The sequence below is a fragment of the Caloenas nicobarica genome, chromosome Z (genome assembly GCF_036013445.1).
Source record: "Caloenas nicobarica isolate bCalNic1 chromosome Z, bCalNic1.hap1, whole genome shotgun sequence".
NCBI classification, from domain to species: domain Eukaryota; kingdom Metazoa; phylum Chordata; class Aves; order Columbiformes; family Columbidae; genus Caloenas; species Caloenas nicobarica.
The window spans coordinates 108374696-108396799 of NC_088284.1; the positions used below are offsets into that span (position 1 = coordinate 108374696).

General features: G+C 49.1%; 1 protein-coding gene across 1 annotated transcript in view; it reads left to right on the top strand.

Moving 5' to 3' along the window:
* SGIP1 (SH3GL interacting endocytic adaptor 1) overlaps positions 1-22104 on the top strand; it is a 53984-nt gene that overhangs the window by 16386 nt on the left and 15494 nt on the right. The window contains exons 3-16 of the mRNA XM_065656989.1: positions 4551-4658; positions 7007-7031; positions 8392-8469; positions 9721-9777; positions 10128-10182; positions 10942-11117; positions 12528-12539; positions 13243-13254; positions 13980-14004; positions 14541-14592; positions 15833-15918; positions 17022-17114; positions 18017-18091; positions 19928-20380. Coding sequence (XP_065513061.1) covers positions 4551-4658; positions 7007-7031; positions 8392-8469; positions 9721-9777; positions 10128-10182; positions 10942-11117; positions 12528-12539; positions 13243-13254; positions 13980-14004; positions 14541-14592; positions 15833-15918; positions 17022-17114; positions 18017-18091; positions 19928-20380 — 1307 coding nt within the window. The remainder of the gene's footprint in view (positions 1-4550; positions 4659-7006; positions 7032-8391; positions 8470-9720; positions 9778-10127; positions 10183-10941; positions 11118-12527; positions 12540-13242; positions 13255-13979; positions 14005-14540; positions 14593-15832; positions 15919-17021; positions 17115-18016; positions 18092-19927; positions 20381-22104) is intronic.

Genomic DNA, 22104 nt, shown 5'->3' on the forward strand with positions numbered 1-22104 from the left:
TTACAGATAAGGTGGGCAAAAGCAAAAATAACATGGATCGAAGCAACACAGTTACTGAGAACTGACTTTTCTGCTACTGAGGCTGTGGCAGCTGAGAATCCCTGGTTTTTGCAATGGACCAAACGTGTCACTTTTCATGTAAAATATATCATCAGAGCAGGCTGTTGCCGTGTTAAACCAGGGGAAATTTCTTCTGGGCTGACCTGCAAAGAGCGTTTGGGGTGGTGCTGTTCAGATTATTTAGCTGGGGCTCGTTGTGGTGCCACCCTCTCTACTTAAAATTTAATGTACCATTTGACGTCTTCCTCTGGTTAAGACTCGGGGAATTCAGTAGTTTTGTTGTGCCTTCGGTTTTGTGTTGCTGAGTGAAGGAGGATTATTATTTCTTTAGTAAAGCAAGCCAGCAGCAAATAAAGAGTCCTTTGGCTATGACATGGCAGCAGGCTTCCACCCCTTTGGACACAGAGAAGTAATTCAGTAAGAGCACACAGGTTTGTGCACGGTGGGGAAAGCAGGTTACTCAAATCCAGCTCCAAGCTATGTGCAAAAATAATCCACGCAAATAAAACAAAGAAAAAAAAGTTCAACCTAATGGTGATTAATTCGTATTCCCCCTTATTTCTCCTCCTTCTTCCTTTTCATCCCCTCCTTCCTGGGTACTTTGGTCTTGAGTCTCTGGCATGGCAATAGATAACATTTATCTTCAGGCACGGGCTAACTAGAACTAATTGCAATTTTTTTTTTTTTAATCACAAAAAAACATTTAAGACAAAGATGTTCTCACTGCTGTCTCTCCTGTTTGAGAGGTGTGCTGCTTTTATGAAACCCATCCTCGTGAGCAAACAGCTCTTCTTCCAGGGACACCCCTTGATATCGGGGGTCCAGAAGCAGCAGCCGCTCCCAGCCCCACGTTTGGGAGAACAGGGTTATTTTTCTTCTAGAGGTGTTAAGTCTTTGGTATAGAAAATAAGATGTTGACAGGTTTTTTTTTTTAAGAATAAGGCTCAGAAAGCTCCATGGTGTTAAATACTAATTCATGTTTCTCAGATGTCAATTCTTAAATATACCAGGAAAAAAAGGATAATAGTAAACAGAAGGTGAACAATGCCCCTCCAATACAGAGAGCCATTAGGGTTTGAAATGAGGTCCCTGGCACACAGTTGCTACTTCAGCCTGGGCTTGTGGCCGCTCTTTGTGTAAGAGCGTTTAAAGCCATTTGGCTTGAGGCCTTATTGCAGCACGCAAAGCTGTTGTACCTCGGAGGGGCCGGTGGCTTCGCCCGTGTTTGTCCTCTGTGGAAGGCTGGTTTTGTGGCCGTTGACGTGTTTTTGGGCATTCTGGGTGCTCCTGAGGTAACAGCACACGGATGACTCTGGGCTGCTGTGCACGAGGCTCGTTGGGGGAAAACCTGCTGGAGGCAGCAGAGATGTCAAATATGTCTGTCTGCAAACATTTTAGTCTAATGTCCCCTCCAGAAGAAGAATGGCACGCTGGTCCTTGAGCAGGACATGTGGTACTTGGTGCTGCCTTTGCTGGTGTTTTCTCCAGCTCACGCATGTGATGGCTCGGTGTGGTGGTGGCTCCTGCTGGTGTCACTGTACCCCTTCAAAGACCATAACCTAAACCACTGCTGAAAGTGATATATGACATTTTCCGCTCAGAGACCGGGGACAGCCCACCTCTGCCTCAGCCTCGGAATAACTACACAGAATTAAATCAGCTGTGAAGCCTTAAAACAATGGTGAGGAGTCCAGTAGTTGTCAGTGGGAAGGCAGAGCTCATCCCTGAGGTTCTTAAGGACGTGGTTTAGTACCAGTATTAGGTTAATGGTTGGACTTGAGGGTCTCTTCCAACCAAAATGATTCTATGATTCTGTGCCTGCTCTTCCCCTGTGGTGCTGTAAAACCGGCAGTAAAACTCAAGCTTTGTCCTGACCTTTACCCAACACAAGGCACAGTTTTAAGCTGAGATTAAAACAGAGACATGCTGCCTGGCCCACAGCGCCGGGCAGCCTGTAGACATGGGTCTTTCCTTGTATTTTGGACGTGACCTAAAGGAGGCGGTTTCTGAAATACAGGTAGGGACTTCTGTAACTCTTATTGTTGTGTACTTGAGTGCATGGATGCTTCTCCTGTGAGAATTATAGTTTTGGGGTTCTCATCAGGAAGGCAATCCACAGGGTGAATGGATGGGTAGAGGACTAGGAAGGCCACAGCTGCAGGGATTTAAATCCTCGTCCTCTGGTGCTGACGAAAGCCAGGTACCACATCACACCCGTCTTGATCGCTCTGGCACTCAGGGTGGGCTGGGACACCTCTGGCAGTCCAGTAGCTGATGGATTGTCACAGGGAGATCCAGCTCTCTGGGTCTTCCTGCTGGAGAGCGGTTCGGATCTGGTACCCAGTGCTGCTTGATGGGGAGAGGTGGGATTTGATCTCTTTAGAGCAGTGCTTTCAGCTCCACCCTGCTCTGAACCATCCCTTGACACCTCACATGGAGTCGTGCTGTTGTCGTCTTTCATGCTCTTTCTGCTGCCTCACTGCCTCTTCTTTGCTTTCTGTCCCACTTGCCATGATTTCTCTTTCAGCAGTAATTCTGTCTTGTCCTGTGAGGTTCCCCTGAACCTGTACTGTTCCCATGTACTGTTCCCTCCATGGCCATTTAAAAGATGTATAGATGAGGTTCTTAGGGACATGGTTTAGTGCTAGATTTCGGTCATGGTTGGACTTGCTGATCTTAAGGGTCACTTCCAATCGAAATGATTCTATGATTCTGTGACAAGATCTACTTATTATTACTTTCTGTAAGGATGACTCTTGCCAGGACTGACTTTTCATGGTGCTTCAACTCCTAAAACCAACTGAAATGAGGCTTGAGGACCAGAGTGTGCAACATTCTTCCATGCACAACCCTCAGATCTGTCCCGGCATCATTAGATGGGGTGTTTCCAACAGTTCTCGGGGCTGGCGTTGACCATGTCAAGGGACACAGAAGCTCCTCTGAGCTCCAGCCACCCAGCGGAGCTGTCCTGGAAAATCACTGCGTTGTCCCTCACCAAACCATGGACTTCTCTGGTGTCACCATCAGGGGACAGGCAGCCAGTGGCCTTTGGCAGGGGACCTGCTCCCACTGGTCTTGACAACCATCTTCAAAGGAGGCTTTCGTTTTTGTTCTGCCTTTCCTAAATATCCCTTTTTTTCCCCTCAATCATTACCATTTGAAGCAGATGGTGGGCCTATTATATAACAGAGCAGAAGGCTTTGCTACAAAACTTAGCCAAATTGGGTGCTTCTTCAGACAAGGCTAACCAACAACTCATTTCTGGGGTTTTCAGCCCTCCCTGTTCTACTTTGAGTTTGGAGGATGAAGTTATTTTAGGGGCTGTGAGATCAATGGAAACCTTCCTCAGTTATTAATAACTCGCTTGAGTCTTGAAGAAACTGTAGGAAAGCTGAAAGGCACAATGTAGTAAAACCAAAACTGTCCAGCCAAGGGTGCAGGATGAGCCCACAGCCAGGCTGGACAGGGCTCAGCAACCTGAGCTGGTGAAGATGTCCCTGCTCATGGCGGGGGTGGCACTGGGGGAGCTTCATAGCCCCTTCCAACCCAAACTATTCCATGATTCTATGCTGCATCCTTGCAGCTGTGTACGACCTGCAGTGCTTCACGTTTGAGTGGCTTCCAGACCAAGGCAACACACCCTGGAGCTCCAAAAGGAAGAGACCAGAAAGGGCTGTTCTAGACCCAAGGGCCATGGTTTATATTGGCGGCTTTGTCCACCAGGATCTCTAAATTACACCCTGACCTAAATTAATTGCTGTCATGATGCTGGCAACCACTGCATGACAAGCGTGTCCGGCAGCTTCCAGCCACAGCCGGGTCTTAGCATTGCCTGGACGGCCACCACCAGCAGAAAATCACCTGCTAGCTTAAAATGCTCCACATCCCTGCCTTGACGCGCTTGCTGCAAGCGAGTATTAAAAATCCCTCTCCTGGATAGATCTTAGGCTGGAAAAGGGGGAGAAACTTACAGAAATCCGCTTTGCTATATCTGTTTTTAAAAGTGGTGGGGCTGCGGCCGCTGCCCTGATGGGCTCTGGGGCTTCCTGCCTGGCTCCGGCATCATTTTAAGCACCATGTAGATCAAGAATCAGTGCAGAAGATAACTAAAATCATGGTTTAAATGTCTGGTTTTCTTCTTTTTTTCTTGGTGTGTGGAGTTTATTTTGCTTGGTTGGGTTTTTTTTTTTTCTTCTTTTTACACCAAAGGGGGATTTCCCCACTGTGCATTAGTACCCCCACGCAGCATGGCAAAGGAGTGTACAATTAAGGCAGTAAGCCTAGAAATATTAACTGTGAAATATGTGGTCACACATGCTGAGATCAAGTTAATAAGTGTTAAGTGAACAAATAAAAGGCATGAGCAAATGTACACACTACCTGCACAGTCCTGCCGGTGGTTTCTTGGGTTTAGGTCTTTCTTTTTTAACATAATTCATGAATTACAGCTGACAAGGGAATAAGGAAACTTTTGGAGGATTTATTTGAAGCGCAATTAATATTGCATTCTTATTTGTATTCCTTCTCTCCCCAGGATTGAAAAAACGTACAAGGAAGGCCTTTGGTATACGCAAGAAAGAAAAGGATACTGATTCCACGTAAGTCAATGAGAAATAAACCACATTAATATATAATGCTGCTGGGGAGAAGTGATGCCAGGGTGCCAGGACAGGAAGGAAGTCGATGCATCACAGGCATTTGTCATCCTTGGATCAAATCCCATAGTAAAAAGTACATTCAAGCCATTTCCCCTTGTATATCCAGTGACCAACAAATAAGATATTTTCTCAGTGGCGCTGCAGATATAATAAAGCCGGTTCTCCACGCGTTTGCAATTTACGGTGACAGTTAGCGGTGATCAGGAGAAAATTACTCCTCTGAGAGTTTCAGCAGATTAATCTCTGCCCAAACTACTGATTTGCCCAGCTGCTGAGATCTTTTTAGATGCAAATTCAATTTAAACAGATGCCCATGCAGGCAGCAAGGCTGTTGGTGGAGCGAAGGGCTGGGTGGCTGGGGCAGGATCAGGATGGTGCTTTTGCTTCCCGGGAGAACATCTGGCAGGGGTTTACCCCACATCTGGCAGGGGTTTCCCCCCACAGCTGGTGGGGGATGCTGTGTACGGGTGCAGAACTGCTGGTGGGGTGCTGAGCCCAGCCTGGGGAGGGCTCTTTTTTTTTTTTTTTTTTTTAAATGTGCATTTCTTTTTTTCTGAGCTATTTTATATCTCAGCAGAGGCTGGGGAGGTTTCCCATGCAAAGGGACAGCTGCTGCAGGTCTGGTTGTGCCCCTGGACCACAGCGAGTCTGGCTGCACTGGCACCCACGGGGCTTCACCCACTGCAAAAGGGAGCACAAAAAATATGTGGGGACATGGAGCACACCTCGAAAGAGGGCTGTTGTCCCACGGGCAGAGGGGGTTCATCACTGAGGATGGTGGCTGTCCATCCACCAGGCAGGCTGCGGGACAGCCGGCATCTCTAGATGTGTACAGCATAATTTATAAATTATCAGAAAGATGGGCAGAACACAGGCTGTTCGCATCTTCCTCTTCTGCTCACGGAAAACTGATGGGGCCAGGTCTGGGTCCTGTCTTTAGCCAGTGCTGTGATTTCCAGTGTGCTCTTCCTAGAGGCTGGGGAAGCTGGTGGCACACGGAGAAAACGAATCTGGGGTGTTTGAGATGGTAACGAGCTCGCAGAAAGGCTTCTGTGGGGGAGACACTGCAATTAGCAAGCAGCAGTAATTAGCACGTCGTGGGGTCGCATTGCGGTCATGGCCCTGAACGGCTCTGGGCGCTCTCCAAATTCCCAGGGGCCGGGAGGGTGGTGACGGGTGGTGGGCTCAGAGGTGACATCTGTGCCGGGGCTCCTGTCGTGTGGGGGAAATCAGGCTGGACACGAGGAAGGAATTGTTGGCCCTGAGGGTGGTGAGAGCCTGGCCCAGGTTGGCCAGAGAGGTGGTGGCTGAACCATCCCTGGAGACATCCCGGGCCAGGCTGGACGGGGCTCTGAGCAACCTGAGCTGGTGCAGATGTCCCTGCTCATGGCAGGGGGGGCACTGGGGACATGGGGAGGGCCTTCAACCCAAACCATCCTGTGATTCCATGAAATACAGAAGCAGAGGGGATCTCTGCTGCTTCCAAAGAATTTCAGAGATCTTTATGGGAAGAGATTAAATAAGAGAGATGGGTGGTGGACATGTGTGAATTGGAGAAGTTCAACAAAAGGCATTATTCTCTGTTAAACCAGAACCGACGGGCAGCAGATCCCTGCAGGGTTTTGGTGATGCCCCAAGTCAGACATTAATCGGTGGCAAATCTCTGGCAATACATAAAACTCAGGAATGTGTGGGAGGTGGAGGAGCCCATCTGGTTTTCATAAACACATTTGTCTTTTCACTAAATAACTCAGCATCCTCAGACAGCGTTTAAAAGCGGCTGCTGAGCTTGCCAGGCCGTGTGCTGTGACCGAGGTCCAAATCCCATAAGCAGCTGGGGATTAGGATCCCTAAGGAGTTTCACTAATTTTCAAATCCATTTGAAAGACAAGTGACTGTGCTTCTGATAGAAGAAAAAAAAAAAATCTCTAAATGACTCTATATGTAATTTTTATTGGCTTCTGCAAGAGGATGCTCGCCCCGGGTAGGGCTGTGGCCATGGGATGGGTGCGAGGAAGAGCCAGCCCGGCTCCTCGGCTGGGAGGGTGTGCTCATCGGCCCAAGCACTTTATTTACTAATAAATACAAAATTTGTCACCTGATAACACGAGCACAACGGTACTGAGACCGTTGTGTGGGTTTCATGAGGAGCGTGTGGTAGCTAATTCAGATTTGCTGACGATTTCATAATTAAACTCATTGCTGCTGTGGATTTTCTTTAAATAGTATTTCCACAAGTTAATCAGTTTGGAGCTAACATGGGTGCCCTTCTTTCTGTTTTTCTGCAGAGGGTCGCCGGACAGGGACGGCATCGTAAGTATTGTATGGACCCCCGTCCCGCTCCTGTCCCTTAAATGCCAATTCCTTCATCAGCACCATCAGCTTTTTTTGTGAACCGTCTCTTTCTTTCTGTTTAATATAGAAAATAAAACTCAGTAAGGAGCTATCTGTTAAAAATAACGGCGTATTCCAGGTTTTCTACAAAATCAACAAAGAAAATAACAATACAGAAGCACCTGATGGGCAGAGGGACCAGGCGTCCTGCTAAAACCCCCGGCTCCACATCCTTGTTTCCACTCTTGCTAATTGGCTTTGGGTCAGATTTGCTGTGCAATGCGTTAAGGGAAAATGGCCAGAACAGCTGTTCTGATATCTATTTTTGGTTTTCTATATTAAACTGCAAATAAGGAGATACTTGTTTTTGAATTATTGCTGCTTTTATTTACAGCGTTAGATAGAAAAGCCCCTGCTAGATCTAGGTAGTAGACAGATCATGTCTCCTTTAGCCACTTGATTCGAATTTTGCAAATAAGTGTGGTGGGTTCAGGCTGGGACTGTGCTGGTTGTTATTTCTTGAGCAGATTCAGAGGTTAGAAGCTCCCTATTAAAATAAAAATGAGACCCTGGGGAGGCTCGGCAGGGAGAGTGGTGCTGGGGTGTCTTTTACAAAGCCATGCAAAAATTGGGGTCCCAAATTGCTCCTTTAGAGAGAACTTTTTTTAAAACTTTTTTTTTTTTAATGTCTGACCCAAGATTCTTGGCTTTGGGCTCATCCTGTGTTTGTAAGCCGCTTGTTAAGAAATAAGGATTAAATAGAACAGTCTGCAGCTCAGGTAGTGCTTTAGCCAAGGCTCTATTCAGCGGTAATAAATACATAAAATGCTCTGGGCAGCCTTTTCTTGCCATGCATTGGTGCCGGGACCCTGGTTGAGCTCAGCGCCCTCTCAACCAGGCTCTTATTCTTGATTTTCCAGGTGGTTTGCTGTTTAAGGGCAGGGTCTCCAGTGCTCCAACAAGCCAAAGGATGCAGAAATAAAAATTTTTGGGGTGTAAAATGAAGCCACTGAGTATATTGGAGGGGAACTGGAGGATGGAGATATTTTGAATAACTCTCCCTCCTGCAACACGTTCTCACCATGACATTTGCAGCAGGAGGTGAGACAGCAAATCCTCTGACTGCTGAATAGAACCGAACCTGCCCCCAGTAAAAACCACGGGTGCTCGTAATGGGGCCACAGCTGAGCCCTCCTTATTTTACAAAACTGTGCAGTTTGTTTGCTAATTCCTTGTAACTTATTTTTGTGTTAAAAAAAAAAAAAAAAAACAAAACAACAAAAATTAAAATCTACCCAATACTTTAACCCTTTTTCTGCCAAACCCCCATCCATTCCAGCCGCCCAGCCCTCATCCCAATGAGTCACCTTGCAATAGCAAACCCGAGAGTGTGCATGAAGGAGGAAATAAAAATTCGGTAAGGAAAACAGAGCTCGGGTTACAGCTGCAAAAGGGTGGTTAAAAAACAGTGAGTAACTTTTTCGTTTGAAATCCAGAATATAGGAAAACACCGTTCTAGGTTCAGTCAGGTGGAGGGTATACGAGTTGAATAGAAACGAGGTTAAATACAAATGGACTGGGGGAAAATGGGAGACAAGCAGAAATCCCACATAACAGCATCCAGGGTCTGTGGCGGTCTGTGGGGTTTTGTTGTTGTGTGGGGGTTTTTTTGTTTGTTTTTGGTTGGTTGATTTGGTACATGTGTTGTGGGTTTGGCTGGTTTTTTTTGTATTGTGGGTTGTTGTTTGTTTCGGTTTTGTTTCTGGTTTTTTCCCCCGCCTTTATATATCTAAGGATGTTGTTCTGTTCTTGAGCATCATGAGGACCACTGGGTGAAAGGAGGAGGATGAGGATGCTCGGGGTGCTGCTGCCACCCCTGGATGCTGCATCAGGCCCTTGGCAGGGGTGCTGGGGTGGTGGGTGCTACCCCCGGCAGCTGAAGGGGAACTGGATTATCTAATTTAGGTGCCCAAAACTGAGAACCCAGCCTAACTTTAGTCCCTGAGCTGGCCTTGCAGAGCTGCTCGCCGCGGCCAGTGGGAGCTTTGGGTATTTCCTCGATGCCCAGAGCCAAACCAGTGAAGGGTCCTGCAGGCAATGGGTGCCCAAAACCTCCTCCCAAACGCGGCTCCCTTCGACGCGAAGCAGCAATAACCTGTGTGTGTTGTCTGTCTGTCATGACGTGCACTAGCGCTGCGTCCTGGACACCTCTCACTGCCGCAACCCGACTTCCCCGCGCGGAGAAGCAATGACACCGGCTTGTTTGGCTGCTGAATAACAGAAGCCAAATCCTTCTTTCAGTGTGTTCTAGGGAGGGCGTTATCTCGTGGTAATTAGCAGCGTTACCTGTGCTCAATGGGCATTGGGAGCCCCCGCTGCCAACAGCTCTCCCCATGGGCTCCCGGCATGTGGAGAAATGACCATTTCATGCCGCTTCCTTAAGAAATGTTGTATGTTCAGCTAATGAATGTTCAAAAAAAGCCTTTTAGCTCTCTGGTGTGGAAGACCTTTCAGAAATGGGAAATGTTGCTGTGTACGGCTGATGTGCATGTGCAGAGCAGCTGCAGCGGTACCCAGCAGCATCCCAGCCCCATCGATGCACACATATAAGATATACCATGTTCTTGTCACCTAAATTTAAGAATTTCCCTTTTCCAATGTGTTGCAGAAGAAAACAAATGGTGCCCCAAATGGATTTTATGCAGAGATCGACTGGGACAGATACGTAAGTGTCCTCAGAACGTCCCCTCCATCCCTCACCTGATGGGGGACCCGGGCTGTGCTCACATGCCTTTTGGCTTTCTGGGTGGCTGTGGCCGTTTTGGGTGATGTCCAGGTGTTAGCTGTGTCCAGAGAGGTACTTTGTTATCTGCACATCAATTAGATTGTACAAAACTGCCCAGAAACAGGGTGGCTCTGGAGATTGCTGCCCAGGCCTGCGGGACGCTGCAGTTCCCCAAAGAAAGCCCTGGGTTGCAACCAAGTGTTGCAAATGTTTCTCTGCAAAAATTGAGCTTTCCAGGAACAGGATTAGCATTCCTAATTCTTTGGGGGGGTTTTTTGTGCTCTCTTCAGAATTCACCTGAGCTTGATGAGGAGGGATACAGCATCCGACCCGAGGAACCAGGCTATATCCTTTATCATTGACTTTGCCTCTCAGCTTACAAACTGTAAGATGACCTGGGGTTTACAAGCAAGTCACTGACTCTTTTTATTAATTTATTATTATTAATTTTCTCCCTTTATTTTCCTTTTGAGCTTTCACTCCACAGCAAAAATTGGCTTGCAGAGGGAATTACCTGAGGCAGTAGAGCAGAAGGTGATTTTAATTGCCTTTGATCCAACACTATGGAACGAGGAGGAGGCGTGAGCAGTGTGGGGAGCACCGCAGTGGGGTGCCCCATGGAGACCCCTATGTCCCATTGCATCATTTAAAAAAAAAAAAATTCTTCCATATATCTAGTCTGAATCTCCCTCCTTTAGCTTAAAACCATCACCCCTTGTCCTATCGCAACAGGCCCTGCTCAAAAGTCTGTCCCCATCTTTCTCATCAGCCCATTTTAAGTCTGGAAAGGTGCACTAAGGTCTCCCCGGAGCTTCTCTTCTCCAGCTGAACCCCCAGCTCTCTCGGCCTGTCCTCCCAGCAGAGCTGGTCCAGCCTCGGGTCGTTTCTGGGGCTGTTCTGGCCCCGCTCCAGCAGCTCCACGTGTGTCCTGTGCTGGGGACCCAGAGCCGGGTGCAAGACTCAATTCTCTTGAGTCCTGTCCGTGGGCATTTGGGATGAGCATTTCAGGAACCCCTAATTCCCATTTTTCAGGAAGGTTTGAGCCTTTGGACAGCAAGGCTCTGCCCCTGAGGCAGAAGGAGACCTTCTTTAACTGTGCCCTACCTACCAAAGGAAAACACTTCTACTCCTCGAGCGAATCCGAAGAGGAAGAGGAGGCGCACAAGAAGTTCAACATCAAGATCAAGCCTTTGCAGGCTAAGGACATCCTGAAGAGCGCGGCGACGGTGGATGAGCTGAAGGCATCCATAGGCAACATTGCACTTTCTCCATCCCCTGTGGTGAGTCCTCGGTGTTTCCATCCCTTCCTCTGGTTGCAAAAGCGTTGATGCCCCACAGGGCTCAACCCAAGCAAGCAGCAGGCTCTGCCACGGGTGCCAATGGTGAAACTTGCATTTCTGTCCTTATTTATAGGGTCTCACCTATATAGAGGCAATAATGTGACTGCAGGAAGATCTCAGATGTGTTGTGGTGATGTTTCCAGTTCAAAATGTCTTAAAAATTCCCTTTCCTGCTTGTAAAGCAGGGCAACTGAGATCAGAATATACTATTGTCTCATTTTTCCTCATTTTTCGATGTGGTCATCATTCAGGATGTAAATGGGATGAGTTTTGCCCTGATGCCCGGGACAGGGGAAGCATCTGCGGGGCTTTCCACATGGCTGCTATGGGATGTCAGAGGGATGTTTCTTACCCCGGGGTGGATTCTGGTGTTTCTGGAAGGAAAGTCTGTCTCTCCGTAGTTCCTCCTGGTACAAATACCACCACCTTCTGGTTTTCCTAACGCTTGTCAAGATTTCTGTGGTCTCATCACAATCTGTTCCACTGCGAAAAGATTTGATTTCTGTTTTTCAGTGGGCTTTAGCGTGGGCTGTAGTGTATTTTACCTGAAGTTTTCTATGCTTTGTAATCAGCTGTATCAGAAGTGCGAATGAATGGTTGCGCTCAGCTCCTAGCAGTCCCGAGTTTCTTGATTATTTTAATTCTTGCTGATGAAACACTTGTATAATTTTGCACCAACATACAGGGATTAGGCTGATGTGATCAGCAGTTCTTCTGCCTTTTCCAGGGAAACAAAACCTCACAACATGTGCATTTTTTTTGCTAGATGTGATTCTGTGTCTCCTCTTTTCTGTGGTGTTTTTCCTGCTGAGGTTGGGGGGAGTTTTGCTGTTGGTTGGGAAGGATTTGGCCCCTGGTGAGCACTCTGTGTCTGCATGGATCCTGCCCTTTGGGTTGGGACCTTTGCGATGTAAATTATGGTGCCTCAACCTGAAGACAAGAAGAAAACTGGAGATGCTGCTGTAAATTGGTGTCAGCACTTTGGAGTAGAAACCTTGCTTTTGACTTTCCTCTCATATGGATCCTTCTAAGAAATGCAAGAGGCTGGGAAATGGCTTTGCCTGTTTTGCTGGTGATGAAGCACGTGAATCCTTTCTATAAGGTGGCTCAAATGCAGGTTTTGTATTTCTATATTCACTCTCTCTGTAATCTTCTCTCTGAATGAATGGCAACCTTGGCCGGACACATGCACGGTTCTGCTTTGCATGTTTAACAGTTATACACCTGACGCTTCTGGGCATAATACAAACCTCTTATTTCTCTGTTATTCCTTTATAGAAAATATATTATGTTCTCTTTTTCTCTTTCTTTTTTTTAATTTTTTTTTTTAATTTTTCTGCATTCTTTTAGAGGAAAAGTCCGGTAAGAAATACAGCTTTTTTTATTTCTCATGATTTTTTTTTTTAACAGAGTCTTGTCTTCTCTTGTTTGCATGGTCCCTGTTTTGCATGTCTCTGGAGCTGAAATGTAAAACGCAAATAACAAATCCTACCATTTTGGAAGGCACGATGTTTCTTATTTTCCTTCTCCCTTGATTTAACTTGGAGCATTTAAAAATGGAGCTAGGCTGCCTTTGCTTTGAATGTATGTGATCTGGGGGTGTAGTTTAGATGAAAGAGCTGGTGGTTTTGGACAAGATGTATAAGGACGTGGTTTTATCTGGGCACGTTTTATGTATGTTGTTGCACATCAAGATACGAGAAAGCAGAAAAACGCATCGGTGGTCGATGTATGCTATTGTATGCAAAGGCGATGGCTTCCCTGAGAGGGCTGGGCTTCTGGCTGTTTTGAGCCCAAAAATGGGGAAATTCACTCATTCCACGGGGTTTGGGTTCCCTCGGGGGTCTCTCTGGATGCTGCTGTCCCCATGACCGGGGTGACCCACCAGCCCGTGGGACCAAGGCAGCGGGTGCTGGGGGCTCGTGGAGGAGGGACCCCCCTGGTGCTGCTCCGACGTGGCTGGTGACGCCCGATGGGGGATGCGATGGGCACTGGGGGACTCGGGGCGCTGACCTGTCGCTCTCTGACCAGGTGTCTCTTCTCTCTTCCTTCTCGCTGACCACAGCGGCGCAGCCCGGTAAGAACCGCCCCGCGCTGCCGCTGCCCCCGCTGCTCTGGGAACGGGGGTGCTGGGGGGTACGAGGTGGTGCTGGGGTTATGTGGGCACCGCAGGGGAAGGGGATTGGGGTGTCAATGCCATCAGCTGCCCTGTTGTGGGACCCTGAGTGATGGTGGGACCTTGATGCAAAGGGGTCCTCAATGATGAAGCATCCTCCACGGCTCGACCTGCATCCCTGCAACCCCTTGAGAACCTGTTGGGGGCCCAGGGGCACCCCCGCTGCCCACCACACCCCCGTCTCTGCTGTGGTCTTGGGGGGCTTGGCTTTTGCTGCGCATGGGCACGTGTGTGTTGTGTGGCAAGAGCGAGGATTTAAATTGCTAAAAATACATTATTTGGTTTAGACTGATTTGAAGCCACCAGATGTGAGGAATTTGGATTAATGTCCCTTGTAAAGGGGGGAGGGTTCCGGTGACTCCGATGAGGCATTGCCAGGTGATGGCTTTACATGGTTCGAAGCCCCCTTGGGAGGGATTTTCCGCTCCCTATGTGCTGGGAGCAAAGGGGATTTCCCAATGCACGCGTGCAGCGGGGCATATTTCGGCCATGTATGTTAAATATCACCTTAGACGGGTAATTCCTGCCACATCTGCTGGGCTGCTTCACTCCCGCTGTGTCCCTCCTTGGGTGACAACTGCTGTGTCCCTGCGCATCCCACTCACCTCGTTTGTTTCTAATTCCAGGGGACGATTAAAAGGAATTTATCCAGTAAGTATGTTCTGCAGCCTTCAAGAACAGTACTTATGGCAGGGAGGCGGTGGTGTTTTGGGGAGGAATAAAGAAAAAGGGAGGAGGTCAGGTTTGCTTTAAAGTGGCCCTGGCAGAAATGATGGCACCCAAACGTCTTCCTTAAAGAAGACATATGGGGCATCCTTGGGGTACCCTATAGAAACAGCGCAGCTCCCCAGTCTAGCTCTCTACAGAAATAAAACCTGAATTAATAAACCAGATTTTTTAGGCAGTATCCCCATAGCAGCCGTGGGCTGGGACTTGCCTGGTGTGGGACATGCCTTGAGGGTGACACGGTGGGAAGTGCCTCCTGCAAACACGGGGTTGGGGTGACGCTGGGGGGCTCGGGAGGGGGAGCAGCTCTAACCTGGAGGTGCTTAAAAGGCGTTTAGACGAGGTTCGTAGGGACATGGGTTAGTGCCAGAGTTGGGTTGGGTTATGGTTGGACGTGGTGATCCTGAGGGTCTCTTCCAGCTGAAACGATTCTAACCCCGCACTGTCCACCCTGTGCGCAGGTGAGGAGATCGCGCGGCCCCGACGCTCCACGCCGACACCAGACCTCACCAGGTCGGTACAGAGTCCATTGGTATAATTATCCAAAACAGCCCCATTCAGGCACATCAGCATAAACGGGGGCTTTACACATTTCAGTGGGATATGGCACGATTGCACCGTCGCTCAAGGAGAAGCACCTATTTTAATTTCACCTCCAGATTTTGATCCTGTATACCTGGATAGGTCAAATGCACCAGGTATTTATTGCCACATGAATATCGCTTCCCTGTCCCTTGACTGAGCTGCCACAGTTGGGTTCATCAAAGGCACCACTGCAGAAACATCAGTTTTATAACTTTTTAGGCTCGTGAGACAGCCAAATGTTTGTGTTTGGTGTTTAGATAAGCTGAGTAAATGCTCCGTGCCACAGGGTGCAAGAGCCACAGGGAACTTTGGGCTCTTTGCTCAGGTGCTGTGTGAGGAAATGAGAAATGAGTGGAGGTTGGTAGATCCCCCAGAGCGTGTCCAAACAAAAAAATGCAGAATTGAGAGGCTGATGGCGGTGGCGCCCCTGGTTTCAGGTGCTCAGCATCCATACTCGCTCTCCCACAGGAGCAGCGAGGACAGCAGCGTGCCCAGGTGGCCAAGAGGCCACCAGCATCCCGGCTGGTACCAGCACTGGTGCGGCCACCAGGCCCAGTGAGGCCAGCAGGCCCAGTGACCGTCCTGTTCTGGGCGCTGGGGAGGCCAAACCGCGAATCCTGGGGGCAGTGTTGGGCCCCTCACGCCAAGAAAGGCCTTGAGGTGCTGGAGTGAGTGGAGAGAAGGGAACGGGGCTGGTGAGGGGCTGGAGCACAAGGGTGATGGGAGCGGCTGAGGGAGCTGGGGGTTCAGCTGGAGAACAGGAGCTGAGGGGAGACCTTCTGATCTCTGACCTGCCTGAAAGGAGCTTGGAGCCAGGGGGGGTCGGGCTCTGCTCCCCAGGAACAAGCGCCAGGACCAGAGGAAACGGCCTCAAGTTGCGCCAGCGCAGGTTGAGGTTGGATCTGGGGAACAATTTCTTCCCCCAAGGGCTGTGGGGCATTGGAACAGGCTGCCCAGGGCAGTGCTGGAGTCACCATCCCTGGAGGGGCTGGACAGACGGACATGAGGTTCTCAGGACATGGGGCAGTGCCAGGGCTGGGGGAACAGTTGGACTCGATCTTAAAGGTCTTCTTCCAACCAAAATGATTCTGTGATTCTATATTTGAGCTCAAACACCAGGTTTGAGCGCAAGTCTGAACCTCATGCTGTTCCTTGTCTCACCCCACAGCAAGAAACCCGGGGAGGACCCGGCGGCACTGGCCCCGCTCTTCGGGCCCCCCCTGGAGTCGGCGTTCGAGGAGCAGAAGCTGGACGGTGGGTTTGGGGACAGGGGTGGCATCCCCTGGCAGTGACCCCCGGCCGGGCCGTGTCCCCCAGGGATGACCGGGGGTACCCGGCTCTGCCAACGAGCAGAGCTTGGTGAGCAAACCCCAGCCCTTCTCTCAAAGGAGGGGAAAAAAACCACAAAGCAGAATGTAAAGTTGCATTACAGGCAGTGGGGGGTTGGGGTTTATATGGGCTATATGGAAACAGGGCAAGTGTTTAAGTCCATTAGTTAATTATGCGGCATTTCAGCATCACGTGGATTTAATTGAGGGAAGATATGAACGGAGCTGTCTGGCAACTCTTTACAGCTCCCCATGCCCACAAGGTTGTCACCTCAGTAATATATATATATGTATTTTTTTTTTTTTTTCCCCTAGAAACAGTGTTTCCCTGGGCAGGAATATAGGGACACTCTTCTCCCCCCGCAACCACATTTATATATTTTTTTTAACAGCTTTCCCAAAGCACGGGGATCCTGCAAGGCTTGTTCTCCCCAAATAAAAACCCCTTTCACCCGCCCGAGCTGATTGTTCCTGGGGCTGCTCGGCTGTCCCGGAACCGCCGCTGCCACTTGTAGCCTAGCTATGCCCTATAATTAATTACTCTGGTTAGTTCTTTTAATCAAACCTATGTTTGCACGCAGCTCTCGACACATAAGCTAAGAAAAATGCAAAAAGTTTAAATGAGATATAGAAGAGGATTTTTTTTTCCTCCTACAATCTGTGTGAATGTGATTGGATCTTTTCATTTTAATACCAAATTTTTTTCTGTGTATCCTAAAATTCCAGACGGTTTTTGCAATTAATTCAGTGTTCCAACTAATGGAATAAGCCTCCAAATACATAAATGGCATTGTTTTGTTTGTCAAGCAGCATGAATGTCAAACTGATTACATGACCTGTTTAAAAATCAGGCAAGCTCGTAATTATCTAACATTACAGAAACCCCGGTCTTTAATTAATGAGAGGTTCCTGCCACTACTTAGTTTCTTCTCAGATGAATGCGTCTCATCTGCGTGTTTTGGTGTCTGTAAGAAAACAGTTTTATCAATGCCCTTGCATGTGTATTTATTTATTTCTGATTTTTTTCAGCTACCCTAGATCAGCCTGAGATATGGGGCTCGGTCCAGCCCATCAATGCAAGTGTAGAGTCCCCAAAGCTACCGAGACCTTTTCCAACTGGAAGTAAGTGATTGTGTGGGTTATCAATCATAAATAAATAAATATATGCAGAAATCAAATCAAATATTTAACTTTTTCCTCATCCTCACTCCGGTACTGTGCAATTCAGTAATGCGGAGCAGCCACGGTGCCTCCTGGGCTGCTCCTCCAGGAGGTTCGCACTTGGATGCTCTTGACATCAGCTTTGCAATGATGCCCCTGGGTTAATTAGCCACAGTGATCACCTTCCCGAACGAGCATCCCGGGTCTGTGTGGGATGGGCACGGGAAAAATGGGGAGGCAGATATGTGCCTCACAGGCTGCAGGTTTTAACTGCAATGGTAATTCAGGTTTCTTAGAACAGGGGTATAATCTGAGATTTTAAAATGAAATAATAATAATAAAATAATAAAAACACAATAATAAAGAATAAAATAATTTTAAAAATGAAATTGTAAAATATATATATAAAATTAATAAAAACAAAACAATAAAAATAATAAAAATTAAAAAGAAAAGCACATAGTACCAATATGTAAGATAAATATATAAAAATAATAAAACCAAAACAATAAAAATAATAAAAATTTAAAAGAAAAGCACATAGTACCAATATGTAAGATAAATATATAAAAATAATAAAACCGAAACAATAAAAATAATAAAAATTTAAAAGAAAAGCACATAGTACCAATATGTAAGACAAATATATAAAAATAATAAAAACAAAATTGTGATTTAAAAAAAAAAAAAAAAAAGACATTAAAAGACCCCACAACCCAAAAAAACCTCCTGGGCTGTAGGGATGCTCCTGCTCACCCAGCAACCATCCCAGGGCTGGTGCTGCTGCCGGTTCCCCCATTCCCAGCAAATCCACGTGCATGTTCCGCCACTGATTTTTTCCCTCTCCCCGCTCTGTTTTGCAGCTCCGCCGCCGCTCCCACCCAAGAACATCCCGGCCACGCCGCCGCGCACCGGCTCCCCGCTGACGGTGGGAACAGGTAAATCCGGAGCGGGGGGCCAGGCCCCCGGGGCTGCATTTTGGGCGCAGATTTAGCCCTCGCGCATCCTCTTCCCTCCGTGGTGCTTCAGTGGATGCTGCAGTCGGGGTGATGCTTTAGATGCCTTTGGCTCCCGAGTCAGTGTCACCCTGGTGAAATTAATGCTCCCTCCTGGTGAAATTAATGCGCTCTCCTCCCTCTGCCTTTGGTATCGGTCACTTTTAGAAATGAAACACGATGCTGAACTTAAATCTTGCTCCAAATTGGGAATAACCAGAGCGCTGTCACTGCCTGGAGTGGGACTGCACAGTCTGTGCTTATGAAATCATAGATTGAAATCAAACATGAAAATGAAACGAAATAGCGGGTGATGTGGCACCAGGCTGTGTCAGGAGGGGATGGTCCCGTCCCCCCAAACCCCTCCTGCTGTTGGGGAAGGTGGGAAAAGCCGCCTGGTCCCACATCTGGGGGTGTGGAGGGGCAGGGGAGGGAGAACAAAACGGTACCCGGAGGAAAGAAAGGGCAGCCCGAGGGAGGGGTTGGAAGATGTTGTTGAACGCAGCCAGAGGACGTAAAGCGCTTATAAGCGATAATTCATGTTGCCGCTGTCTGCGGGAGGAGCGGGTTTTGGGAAGGGCAGTCCCTGGTGCTTGGACACTGTGTGGGGACAGACGGACTCGCTGCACCTCAGGGAGTCATTAACGTTGCTGCGGAGAAATCCCCTGCTCTCGGCTTGCTGCGCTATTCATCAATATTTCATTCATGCTCCCGTATCTTGGTTTTTCTGTTTCCGTGAGCAGCCAGACTGGCAGAGCGTCCACCTCCGATCCATCAACGCGAGCAAACGCGCGATGGTGTCTTGGCTGGGCTCTGCCTTGCTGCACGCTGCCGCCTCCGCATCGCATAAAGCCAGTGGCAGAGGGCTATTTATTTCTATTTTAGCAGGACTATATTTTATTCCCTAAAGGCAGAAGGGCAGGTGGCTCCTCCAAACGCAGGAGCAGGGGTGGGATGCTGAGGGTATGTTATTTTTAGCCGTGTGCACGTGGCCTCAGCGCATCCCTCCGAGTCTGTGCAAACCAAAGCCCCGGGCAGCCGGGCTGGTGTTAGAGGAAAGAGAAATGCAAGAGAACAGGGCAGGAAAGGGAAGGATGGAGGATCTCCCTCCTCTGGATGTGTAACATTTTGCTGATGAATCCTGTCTCCATGGTGGCTGTGAAGTCAGATGTGAATGTTGCTGTGTGGTAGCTCAGTTAGCGAGTAGAGCCCTAAAATACCCTTATGTGCCTCTGCTTGCGCCCGAAATACATCCACCCTGGCTGCTTTCCCCTGCCGCATGCCCAGCACCACTTCTTGAGAGTGTCAAGCCAGCATGTTTAAATATACATATTTATATGTGTGTTTATAAATATATATCTAGTGGAGTGTGCAAGAGAGCTGAGTGCATAAGTTGAATATCTGCTGCTAATTCAGAGTGATGATAATGACATAATGATGTTATTTAGATGACAGATAACAAAGGCTGGGAGCCAGCTGTAAATTTTGGGAGGATATGGGACTGTTGTATATGAAGTGGTGGGGGAGGAGGAGGAGGGCTTGGCTCGCAGTGCACGCTCGCTCCCGTACAGCGTCTGTATTCCAATCCAGCGTGGTTCATTATACATCGCATATCGCAACTTTCTTGCACATGAATTATGTTCCCCGGCAGCTTATAAGACAAATGTGCTTTTAAAGCGTCTCTGCTAGTATGTAGCTGACGTAGAACCCTGTAGAGAATAGTGCGAGTGCAGCGCTCTCGGTTAATGCCAAGTGTAAAATAAACTACTTTGACCGCAGGAGGGGACCAGACAGCAGCAGAGCTCAAAAGTGACAAAAAACTTCCGTCCATCAATGACTTGGACAGCATTTTTGGCCCCGTGGTGTCCCCCAAGTCTGCTGCTGTTAACGCAGAAGTCAAGTGGGTCAATTTTTCTGATCAATCCCCGGAAAACGTGACTCCGGAGCTGACGCCCCGGGAAAAAGCGGGGTCCCCGGCAGCGGGCAGCCCGGCCGACGCTCCCCGGGCCGAGCCCTCTCGCCCGCTCCCCTCGCCGCTCCACCTGGAAGAGGTTCACAAGAAGTTTTCTGAGCATCCCTACCTTAAGGATGATAACTCGGAGCCGGCCGCCTCCCCCAAAGATTTTGGGCTGGGACAAAGAGCGACCCCGCCGCCCCCTCCGCCGCCCACCTACCGCACGGTGGTCTCGTCCCCCGGACCGGGCGCCAGCAGCGGCACGGGAAGCACCAGCGGTACGTCCCGCGGCGGTGGGTGTGCTTCGGTGTGGCCATGACCGCATCCGCCGTCCCCTCCCGCCTGGTTGTGCCTGTGCCCGGCGCCCGTGCTCCTGGCCAGCTGTCTCGTGCTTCCACGTCCAGCGTCTGCCCTCAGCCTCCTGTGTCCTTTCCCCTGCTCCCCGTGCTGCGTGTCTGGTGGTTGGATGGGTCTGGCAGCCTTCCCCCAAATCTCCCACGAGTGACTCTTCCCACCTCTGCCACGCACATATCTCCTCACTGCAAGATTTGGCATAGGATTGCCATTGCTGCAGTTTCATCCTCAATAGGCTTCAGAGTGAACGTAGGTAGAAACTTTTCCTGCAAATAATCTAAATGAGCCTCATGCTAAGGGAGGTTTAAATCTGTTGCAGCCAGACAGGTCGCTGCATACTGTCACCAAACAACTTGCAGGTGAGGTGGCACAAGCCTGGATGATGCTGGATCCCCAGCTGGAGATTTGGCTTCCGGGGTGAAGCTGTCCCAAGGGCAGAAAATGATCGGTGTGTCTGGCATGTGCTGGCTGCCTGGCTTCACCTGCTTAATCATAAGTGTCTGCGTGCCCATTAGGGCAAACGAGCTTGTCAGAGGGCAGCATGAAAAGGTGCAACCCGATCCTGTTATTTGAGGCTGATCCCAGGGCCCTTACGGCACCGGCACAGTCACCATGTGTAAATCCTCGTCCCCACCAGCCCCTGTGCTGCCATCCTGCATCCATGAGAAGTTATTGCTGAGAGTATCACCCCCATAGAGCCGTGCAGGTGGTGGTGGGAGATGATGGATCCCCAGCCCTGTTCCTGACCGCTGCCTCCAGCCTCACGTGCCGTCCGCTCTGGGGGTCTGGTACAGTGCGGGGTGCTGCGAGTGTGGCTTTGCTTCAGTGGTGGTGGCTTTTCTGTGCCGGTGAGGGGGTTGGGGTCTGTGCAGGGGCAAACCAGCAAACTGCTTCCCACACGGGTTGTCACCCTGATGCCAACTGAGCAGGATCTGCAGGATGGGGACGGACGGAGAAACCCCACGCAGCACAGCAGCAACACCTTTTTGGGAAGATCCACGTCTCTTCCCCAGAAATCACCTCATCTCTCAGCTCAGTGAGCTCTGCAGCCGCTGACAACTCAGCTTTACCCAGCCCAGCATGGGACAGCGAGCTGTGAAAGTAGAGCGCGTTAAAATACGCACACAAAAATCACGTGCATCCCACGGTGGTGGGTCTGGGTGCACAGTGCTGATCCAGCACCCTTCCCGCTCCTGCCATCTCCACCTTTCCAAGGCTGCATCCAGCACTGGGGGTGTCCAGATTTTGGCCACCCCAGGGCACCCTCCTGCCATCGCTTCCCATGGGAGCCATTGTGGGTGTCCCCAAGGCAGGGCTGGGGACCGCTGTCCCAGCAGGATCCTGATTTCATGCTGATTTACAACACGCTGCCACGGTTTCTTCTTGGAAAACATCTAGAGATACACTGGTCTCCTAGGGACCTTAAATACCTGAGGAATAAACCTCCCCGGATGGACCCTTGTGTCTGCGGGGCTTTGTCTCGCTGGGGGCTGCTCGTGAGCCGGGACAAGATGCACCCTCGACATCTGCATCTCGTGATATTTGTTCAGTGCTGCTAGGTTACTTTCCCTGAAAAATTACTATTTTGTTAGGCTTCTATTAGGATAAAGAAGGAAAAATTCAAACTTTGGCTTCTAAATAAAAATGG